The following is a 10,416-nucleotide window of genomic DNA, read 5'->3' as shown; positions in this document are numbered from 1 at the left end:
TACATTAATTATATATATATATATATATATATATATAGATCTTTGATTTCTGACAATTTTTTTATATGTATAATTGTAGTATATAATGAAAGGGAAGGATCCTTTTATTGTCATCATGATATATTACTACCTTCATTTCCATTGTGCATAGAGTGGCTTAACTACGATCCTACCACTTCAAAACCAAGTGAGTAGTACTTTAATTACATTAAAAATTCTTATAGGAAATATAAATTATATTATTTTTTTATGTAATAAAAGATTGTGATGTAATTAAAGATTTATGTTTATGCTTTTAGGCAATTTATGTGCTATTGGTAGTATGACACCCATAATTGAAATATGGGACTTGGACCTGATAGACTGCTTAGAACCAGCCTACAAATTAGGTCGTAAACCAAATAAAATGAAGAAACAAAAACGCATTGGTCACAGAGATGCAGTTCTAGACGTGTCGTGGAATCATAATTATACGTCAGTTATCAATTTCACAAAAAAATATAATCAATGTAATAGCTAATTTTGTTATTACTATATTTTACAGACATGTTCTTGCTAGCGGTTCGGCCGATCAGACAGTCTTATTATGGGACTTGGAAAATGGTAAACCTGTCAATAAACTAGGTCCCTTCAACGAAAAAGTGCAAACGCTAAAATGGCATCCACAAGAAACTCATCAGTTATTGATAGGATGCGCTGATGGGTATGTAGATTATCCTATTGATGAACTGATAAACATTTGTATTACATAGATATCTACTTTAATATTTTTTCAGATTAATAAAACTATACGATTGCATGAACGAAGTATCTGTTATACAATGGGAGGCGTTGGGAGAAGTGGAAAGAGTCTTATGGAATCATCATGATCCAAATTATTGTATTGTACGTTTTACATGCATCTGAAATTTTGTGCTTTCCGCTATATTTGTAATTGAATTTCTTTGCAGGTTAGCACAGATAATGGTTATATAGAATACTTTGATGTACGAAAACACAAACCATTATGGCAATTTAAGGCCCATGAAAAAGAAGTCACAGGTAAATCTCTTATTTAACTTGTTTTATATTATAATTCATAAATTTCATTTTTTTATTTTTTTTTCAGGTCTTTCTCTTAGTACATCATGTCAAGGTCTGTTAGTCTCTTGTTCGAATGATGGTGTAATAAAAACATGGGATATAGATCAAGAATCTCCTATTCTTATATGGGAACAGACGAGTAATTTGGGCGCTATACAGTGCCTTGCAGCGAATCCAGATAATGGATTTGTATTCACTGTTGGCGGAGATAATAAGGAGCACAATTTTGAAGTGTTGGATCTTATGGAGATACCTACAGGTATGTATAAGTAATTTTTAATATAGATTAAGTCATTATGTCATGTGTTAAACTTTTTTACTCTGATTAATAGTGCGAGAGAGATTTATAAAACGCGTTGCATCGAAAACTTTGGCAGAATCTCGGCAAGAAGAGACAATGGATGTCACCGAAGATATGGAAAATATGGAAATTGAAAATCAGGAATCGTCAAGCATAAAAGAAATAAAAAAAGAGATAAAAAAAGAAAAGAATACATATTAGTATCAAAATTGATTATAAAATCTTAATTATATTTTAAAACATTTAAACGAATAAAATTTCATAGAAATTGTAAATAAACGACTTTTATTACGCGTTTGTTTTTTATACAGATAATTAATCTGTATTAACAAAAACTGTTCGATAAGAGAATAAATGTATCTATATACATATTTGGTAGGCTTATTAAAACTCCTTTCCTTTTTGTTTCTTAAAACATGATTTATTGTTTCCCTGTTAACAGTTTAATTTTAACCCCATTTATTTTTCAAGAATTTTACATCATGTAATTTTTTTTATTGAAAATAAGAATACAGTATTTTATTCAAGTATTTTCCGAATTTTCACATATATGATACGAATAATTAATGTAATATTTTGAAGACATTGTTTCATTAAAAAAAAAAAATGCTTTTAAAAGCGGATTCCCCTGATTCGCAGTGTCATGCTATAAATTTGTAATAGCCATTGTAATTAATTAATCTCTCCATGAATAAGAGATTACATATTGCACTTAGAAATGTTAATTAAAAAAAATTCAAAAATTTTGTACAGACTCGAAAACACGCTGACCATTCGGAATCTTTGTATTCTATTAAAATGCAGATAGATTTATGCTATATAAAAATAAGCAGGTTACATATATAAGACAAAAAGAACATGTATGACAGAAAGAATTTGTATAACTTATATGGTTTCACAAAGTTGTAAAAATATCATTTGCGTGCGACTATTTTTGTAAAAATGGTGATTTAATTACCTGTCGATTAAAAATCTGTTTGTAAAAGCTACAGCTGGTTTTACGTAACGATTCGTTTGAAGAATTCAGATAGATTCAAGATATCGATACTATCGAAAAAGCAAGTCTGAGAGGGAAGGGCAGTCGTGAGGATTATTTTTACAAGTTAATATTACCAAATAATTGGCAATATTATTCGTTCCTCAAGTATACAATCCTTGATTTATCTATTAATTCTTTTACTTACTCTGATTATATTATATATACTGATAGATTCTTATGTTTACTTTCATTTTTAATGCAGAATTGTATTACAATTATTTCGATAGTGTATAATTATTGGGCATAATATTAACAATGTTGCTGTGTTAGAAATCCTTTCTTTTCCATTTTACCCGTTTACTTAAGGAACTGTTGTGGTCCTTGCAACTACGATTTAATTTTGAATAAATACAACAAGTGTTTGCTGTTATGAAATTTTGTTGGGCAGTTACAAATATGATAAAACTAATGAAATTCAACGATTCTTTTGCGTTTTGAAACAAAATGTTACGTGATTTTATTCTATAATCTTAACTCGTTTATTTGCTAAAAATGAAATGTTCTTCCTTTTTTTATCAGAGAGTATTGTATGAATATTCAATACGTGAAGTACATGTATATTACATATTTGAAAATTAATGTTCGATCTGTACATACAATTGTGATTAAACGTTTTTCGATCTAATTATTGAATTGATGAATTTAACTGTGCTTTAATAAAAGTGCAGAATAAATTAGCGAATCATGGAGATTAATAAAATATAATTTTCATTATTTAAGTATTTTGTATTTCAAGAAAATTCATCTCAATTCAATGACGAACTAGAATGGAATAAGATGTACATATGTACCAGTGCCAGTCATACTGATTAGTCTTGTTAACAAATTCCGAACCGCATTACGATTTACGACGCGCTTTCTGGCAGTGGTCTCGTAAATTCAATAAAAATCGAGGATATAATTATATTAATAATATTTCTTAAAATTCCATTTCACTGATATTTACAATTTTCTTCCTTCTATTTGTTTTATATTTAAATCTAGCGTGGAATGTCATGCCGATAGACATTTCAAACAAAATCAAATATTATAGAATAAAAAAATGTCTGTAATGTAAGCGGTTTTTTAAGTACATTTTTTTTCGCACAAAATGCGTAGAGAAGCGATTCAAATTATTCAACATTTTGTGCAACGAGTAAAACAGTGATATACAATGTACATATATTCCTATTCTTCTTCCCTTGAATGATATACGAATCATGTTCAATAATATCTCTGCTGACAGCACAAAATCAAAGTTGATAAAGATTAATGTTTTTTTTTTTTTTTAAGAATAGAACATATTGTGTTTCTTCTATGTTTTTAATGCTTCAAATATATTTTAAACAGTACTATAAAAAACATTTAAAACATATTAAAAACCTCAATTAAACTGTTTAAAACATGTTTTTTACCAACCCTGCACAAAATGACCTCGTTAGATTTGTCATACAATTTGCGACGCATAGACGCATAAACGAGAGAAAAGCGACTGTCAATAATGATCGCTTTTGTCTAGAGGATGTACAGTTGACCATAAAGGTTGACATATACGTACAATATATTAATTAGAATAATTCATACACACATATGTAACATTAGCATTAAACTAGGCGTCGGTTCCTACATCGAGACTTCTCGAGTCCTGATTCGAATCGTGCTGACTCCCGCCTTCGGAGCTCGCATTGCTCGACTGATCCGAGCCCTTTTTCACCTTGGGCTTATACTCCGTGATAGTGACGGTAACATTATTGACCGTTACCTCGTTCGATTGCGCGGTGCTACGGTCAATATTTTTCAGACGCGGCGGATGCCTGTTTTTGCGCCTCAGCTTGTCCAGTTTGCGTTCCTTTTCTTTGACGCCGCTGGTCGTGCTACCACCGCCACTTCCTTCTTTCTTACCTGGTTTCAGAAGTGGTACATATTGTTGCTGCGCAACCTGGATATGATATAATATCATATTGATTATGTGTTAACTCTAATATCGAAATAATAACATGAAAAATAATTTGAAAACGAATAGTTGCATTTTCAAATAAAAAAGGCTTGTTCCTCTGTATGTAAGTTATATAGGCTATGTTCTCCATTATTGCGAGTACTAAAAATTTATAATATAAATATACATGAACTGTAGATTTTCAGTACTCACAAAAATACAGCCAGTAAATGATATAAACTCGTGGACAATTCGTCATCCCCCGGATCTATAATAGTAAAGCTAATCTTGAAGGTGCCTACTCTATTTTAGTTACAATAATCTGTATACTGAAGGTGCTAATTCTTCTTATGTTTACAACACTCGTGAGCATCCTTCTTGTCATCAAATATTAAATAACAAGAATCAAATATTAAACAAGAATATCATAAAAACAAATATGTACATGACTCTTACATATATGATTCTTTTAGTAGAATAGGTATCTTTAGAACTTGCTTTACTAGAATAAAGGAGTGAATTATTGTTCACAGGTATATATATTGCAAGATAATTAGACTGACCTGTTGAGCTACCAATTGAGGGTTTATGCGGGGTTTCCGCGTAGAGGTTCCTTTGCGGACGTCACACATGAGGCACTTAAATGCTTCCGCTGTATTCCTATAAGTGCAGACACTGCAGTCCCAATAATTTTCTTCCAAAACCTTCGCCTGACGTTTTCCGCTTCCCGAATGGTTCATTGTTTGTTGAAGTCAATCGTAGAACGCTGTACCTTCTCAAAAGAAAGTTTCCCCTCTTTTGAGGCACCTTCGGCCTCATTAAATTTAGCAGTTTTGTGAACACCGGATATTTTCCAATAGAGCGTAACTAAGGATATGCAATAAAAGCGCTAGACAAATGTCTAAGGCAAAGTTCCGTACATCAACTAAGCGAGATACATAATAGTCTATTATAAATAATCGCTCTGTATTGACCACCTATGTCTCTATATTGTATCACTCTGACATTACACATTTTCTTCCAATGAATCTGTAACAGAAAAATAGTCTTAATTTAATACATTTAAATACATATAAAAATATTATGAAACAGCGATATTTCTGTATAACAAAACTCTCAATAAAATATTATTATTTACAGAATCACGAGTCTATCAATACATTTTGCATCTATTTAAATTGATATTCAATAAAACAGTACTTTGAAAAAAATAATTAATAAATGAATTATTCTTCAATCTATTTAATTTGTGATTAGGAAAATAAAACTAAGTATCAAATTAATACCAAATTAATTATAATCATCACATGAGCAAAGTTTTGAATTAGTATTTTGAATAGGTATCAACTGAAACAACCAATATGCTATTGGTTCTATTTATCAATATAGAATTGACCTCTCATCTACTCCAAAGTTAACTCACATTTTACACTTACTGTTCACAGATAATGAATTCGTTCACGCTGATAGACACTGGAGATTCTTTCTGCCACACGTTCAATCCAGTAGGAGTGTTCCTCTGTCCTTCTTCAATGTAATAAAATTGTACTCGATTCAACGTCACTCTTCTATCAAGCGACGCATCTACAGTTCTTGTATGTTTTGTTTGTATTTTTCTCAATCAAAGAGATATTTTCTGTGTTCCGTTTTAAGACGGATATCATATTCGCAGAGTCCAGTTTAATTACAACGAAGACGTTCACAGGAGTTTCTCCCGGAACTTCTTCTGTTTTCTCGCTCGAAGCCACGACGCGACGTCCCGGAGCCGTTTATACACGTCAAGTCCGGAGTCCCGCCGGTGATGAGGTCACGGATCGGCGCATCCTGCCAACGACGAGGGAGATGGAGCTCGTCGGTGCATCGTCGCGCGCGTGTATACGTATGCACGCACGTGCGCTCGCGCGCGCTTCGTGTCGTGTCAATACCGACCGTTACACGCGTGTTCTACCGCGAGTGTCCGCTGATTCACCGTGTTCACGCATTCCAGGTCCTGGTATCGTCAGTGACGGCTGCGACGGGGCTGACAGCGGCGGCTGAGGGGGAGGGGAGAGGGGAAGGGAGGGACGTCACACGCGTCGCGTGTGAAGGGCGAGTCAAGAGGAGGAGGAGGCTGAGGTGATGATGGTAGTGGTGGCGATGATCTCTCCGCTACTTTCCACTACCGAATATGCCGTCGATCGTCCGTCATGCTAGTATAACGAGTGTGCTCGTCAATGATCGTTCTGGCAAATGATGAGGCACGTACCTTGAAACGCGGGAGGATAAGCAGCGTCGGTGGTGGAGGTGGTGGAGGAGGAGGAGAGGATATTGACAAACAATCCGACAGCGAGTACGTGCGGCTGCTCCGTTCACGATGATCCGCTTCCGCTCGTTCCGGTTCCGTCGTTGACGTTCCGGAACGCGAAACAAAATTTCTCTCCCTTCTGATCTCCCAAAAAAATCCCTTATGACTTATGACATGCGCAGGTGTGTAATTATTTAATGAATAATTGACGTTTCTCTTGTCTTTTCTTTGGTCATTTCTTATTATAAGATCGTCTGAAGTAATGTTTTAATTTTTAGATTAATATGGCTTGGTAATATTAAATTTTGACATCAATTAAGATTGTATTTAAATTAAGATGGTCTTAAATATATAATTATAAGAATTTATTATGAATGTTGGCCTTTTTTTTATACACAAATTATGTTTCAAAATTCACTGCCAGTGTTGAAAATATAATTATAATTATATTTAAAATTGACATATTTCGTATATAATTATATATTATTATATAAATATGTCCATATATATAACATTTTTTCCCGTAATTATAAATAAAATTTATAATTTTATCATTATTCAATTAATCAAAAGCAAAAAATGAGATTATGATTAGACATGTGTTATAATTTTATATTATAATTTTTAAAAAAGTATTTATAATTTTTTATATTGAGGTTACTAAAAATATTATGTGTTAAAATATAGTTATATATTATAAATTTATACATCATTTTTTAAATATCATTTTTTAAAATTGCCGCTTGTGTTTTCAAAAGTGTCCTTTTAGTGTATTAGTTTAGTATATTAGTTTAGACATTTTTATATTTTAGCTTTTTCTTCTTTTTACGCATTTTACTTTCTCTCCTCGATATTCGTGTTTACATATTTGCACTCGAGATATTTGAGATAATTGTTCGTCCCTGGCGTCGATTTAACAGAAGAATGTTCTTTGTAACAGAACTTTCTGTATTTTTTCTATCCCCTCTCGTTTTATCTCTTTTTCTCTAACATGCAATTGTTTCTCTAACATGTACCTGTTTCATTTTTGAGTGCAGAAAGTGCAGCTGCAAAAAACCGAGTTGAAGCACTCGCTCGACTCACGCTCATATTATACAGATTACACTGCATTACACCGATAATTCGCATACAGAGTGCATCTCGGCGCGCATTTTACTACATATTTTTTCTCTTGCCCTCGTTACATTTTTATGATAAAGAGTCAGGTTACGATCTGTCGATCCGTTTAAATGTAATCGCGAGAAGAAAGTTTCTCATCATTCTCCGTCGTCACGAGCTGCTCGATATGGTGAGTGAGATATTTGCACTTAGGTTAGCAAGTGTCAATAATGGGACGTAATAAACCGACTTTCTTTCGAAGCTACATTCAAGTTGCATAGTTGCAGTCAGTCCGATCGCACAGTTGTGATTTTCGTTAAAGCTTTTCTTGTTGAAAATTTTTTTCTAATTCAATTTTGAATTTAACATCAGTAAAGATTAATTGCTGTTTATCCTTCGAAACTGTATACGTGTATTTGTTGACAATATGTTTAATAGCAAATTCATCACTTTATTACATATTAGATTATTACTAAAAGCTGCTGCATGTAAAATTAGCAGAGTTGAATGTAAATGTATAATAAACATTTTAAACGATTAAAAAATCAATAATAATACATACCTATATTATTTATTAGAATATACACTCTCTAAAACTTTTAGAATGAATCTCACTCTGAAGAATGAATTAAACTTTTTTTCAACTAACTGAATTATCCTTCTTTGGAATTTCATTTTACTTCCCTTAAAGAAATTAGAGAGCATGTATTATTTCATTTTCAAAGTTGATTATATTGTTCCACTGCAAAATAAAATAACTTTATATAAAGCAATTTTTTTAATTATGCTAATTGATCTACTATATTGTGACTGATTTCATAACACACACACACATATATATATATATATATATATATATAAATCTATAAATTACTGTATAAATTTATTTTACATATAAAACAAAAGTTCTAAAAATTTGATTTACAGAAGAATCTTATAGTGATTTTATATGACATATAATATGTATAAATATAAATATATGTATAAAAAGATATATATTAATGTTTAAAACATTTGTAATTGCAACAGTAAGCAATATTATTTTTAAATCAATTATTTTATTTTATATGGAAGGATGTGTCAGATGGTATAGATAAATCATGGGATCATCCATGGACTACTGAAGAGATGAGAAAGAAGAGAAGGGAGTGGAGTTTGGCGGGTGATGTTGGACTTCTTAAACATCTTCAGCAATTTTCTGAAGTATAATTTATTACTTTGCCTTGCTGACGTTTATATTCAACGGTGCCTTGCATTGATTTTGTGTAAAATTTTAGAATCTAGTGTCTAAAGCTAACAAGACTCAAGCTGCTCTGGACACGTTGACGACACAATTAAAAGAAACGGGGATACTAGTGGATAATGTTACTAATACGTCTCTGGCTTTGGCCAATACTCAGTTCATCGAGAGCCGAGTGCAGGAGGATGACATAGAGATTAAGGAGAATTTGGATGAGAAGCAAGAAGTAAGTGAGAATTCATATTTATATTTCAATATACAATATTTTGAATAAATATTTTTGGGAAATCTATGTCTTTTCATATTTGGGTGAAATGAATTTTTGTATTCTTTTTTCAGAATGCGAAAATTCAGGAGTCCACGCCAGAGAATCTCTTGGCCAGCATAAGCGAGAGTGTTAAGCAAGGTTTAAGTATAATGGATGAAAAGTACAAAGTAATGGATGTAGCTTGCAGCGATAGCGAAGAAGAAGATGAAGGAGGTGCGGTAGTATTCAGGTTAGTGTCTTTATTCTTATTCATAATATTTGCTTTGTGCTAAAATTCAGTTGATTTACAGTGTTATTGTGGGACCTAATGATCCATATCAAGATCGGCCCTTACCATATGTTATCGGTTCCGATAAATGGATAGCATCGAATAAGATAGGTTTGGAGAGTAGCAGTAGCGAATCTGAACAAGCCGACGAAGACAGAGATGAATCGGAAAGTGAAAAGGAGGATACCGATGTGCGGAAAGTGTTTAACAGTCGACACAATCCGGAGATAAATATAGCGAGATTGTCGTCGTCCTCCAGCGATTCAGATAATTATAATGATCACAGCAATAACATATCGTACGAGAATAATAAAACGGATATTACATCTCAGAATAATATAAATTCCGCTTCAGAGTCTGCCACACCTAATAATGTATCGAAGGTATAAATCTCTTTTATTATTTGATAGTCGAGTTCCTGTTGTGTAATTTTTAACGATAGTCAATTATATATGCCAATACGACACTGATACCCTTTCAGATCTGATTAGAGAGATAGAATTATATTAAAACAATTTTTTAAAATTCAGTTCATGCATATTTAAATAAATAATTTATACTAAACAATTAATTTTTTCAAAATTTTAAGTATTTTTCCAACATATACATTATTATGTACATCAGATCTTAGATGATGTCAACAGAATTTCAACAGATAATGTTTTCAAATTTGTACATTACAATGCTGGTCTGAAGGAGTTAAGAATACAGAATAGGGATTTTGATATCGAGATTTGATGATTTTTATATTTTAAAGATGAAACAATTTCCTCTTTTTTTTTTGCAGTCAAATGAAACGACACCGAATTTTGCAGAGGAATTAGCCAAACGATTAGGCACCGTTCGCCAAGTGCAAAAACCTGTCGCAGTAGATGAAATCAGTGAATCATCGATTAATCGATTTAAAGGTATGTAGTTAA

The 10,416-nt window shown here is 32.2% G+C and overlaps 3 protein-coding genes across 3 annotated transcripts in view; 2 read left to right on the top strand and 1 right to left on the bottom strand.

Moving 5' to 3' along the window:
• Positions 1 to 1,753, top strand: part of LOC105621093 (periodic tryptophan protein 1 homolog) — a 2,785-nt gene extending 1,032 nt beyond the window's left edge. The window contains exons 5-11 of the mRNA XM_012202563.1: positions 80 to 187; positions 300 to 474; positions 545 to 703; positions 777 to 885; positions 951 to 1,041; positions 1,109 to 1,342; positions 1,416 to 1,753. Coding sequence (XP_012057953.1) covers positions 80 to 187; positions 300 to 474; positions 545 to 703; positions 777 to 885; positions 951 to 1,041; positions 1,109 to 1,342; positions 1,416 to 1,585 — 1,046 coding nt within the window. The 3' untranslated portion in view covers positions 1,586 to 1,753. The remainder of the gene's footprint in view (positions 1 to 79; positions 188 to 299; positions 475 to 544; positions 704 to 776; positions 886 to 950; positions 1,042 to 1,108; positions 1,343 to 1,415) is intronic.
• A 1,942-nt stretch (positions 1,754 to 3,695) lies between these two features.
• Positions 3,696 to 5,078, bottom strand: LOC105621092 (RING1 and YY1-binding protein). Its single transcript, XM_012202562.1, has 2 exons — positions 4,902 to 5,078; positions 3,696 to 4,341 (listed from the first exon to the last, which is right to left on the bottom strand). The coding sequence occupies exons 1-2, from the start codon at positions 5,076 to 5,078 to the stop codon at positions 4,012 to 4,014; spliced, it is 507 nt and encodes a 168-aa protein (XP_012057952.1). The 3' UTR covers positions 3,696 to 4,011.
• A 1,473-nt stretch (positions 5,079 to 6,551) lies between these two features.
• LOC105621271 (WASH complex subunit FAM21) overlaps positions 6,552 to 10,416 on the top strand; it is a 36,686-nt gene continuing 32,821 nt past the window's right edge. Inside the window, exons 1-6 of the mRNA XM_012202741.1 lie at positions 6,552 to 6,671; positions 8,795 to 8,923; positions 8,998 to 9,186; positions 9,300 to 9,457; positions 9,519 to 9,879; positions 10,284 to 10,404. Coding sequence (XP_012058131.1) covers positions 6,552 to 6,671; positions 8,795 to 8,923; positions 8,998 to 9,186; positions 9,300 to 9,457; positions 9,519 to 9,879; positions 10,284 to 10,404 — 1,078 coding nt within the window. The remainder of the gene's footprint in view (positions 6,672 to 8,794; positions 8,924 to 8,997; positions 9,187 to 9,299; positions 9,458 to 9,518; positions 9,880 to 10,283; positions 10,405 to 10,416) is intronic.

This window comes from Atta cephalotes (assembly GCF_000143395.1).
Source record: "Atta cephalotes unplaced genomic scaffold scaffold00032, whole genome shotgun sequence".
Lineage (NCBI taxonomy): Eukaryota > Metazoa > Arthropoda > Insecta > Hymenoptera > Formicidae > Atta > Atta cephalotes.
The sequence above is the reverse complement of the archived record's forward strand: the minus strand, read 5'-3'. Positions and strand labels throughout refer to the sequence as shown.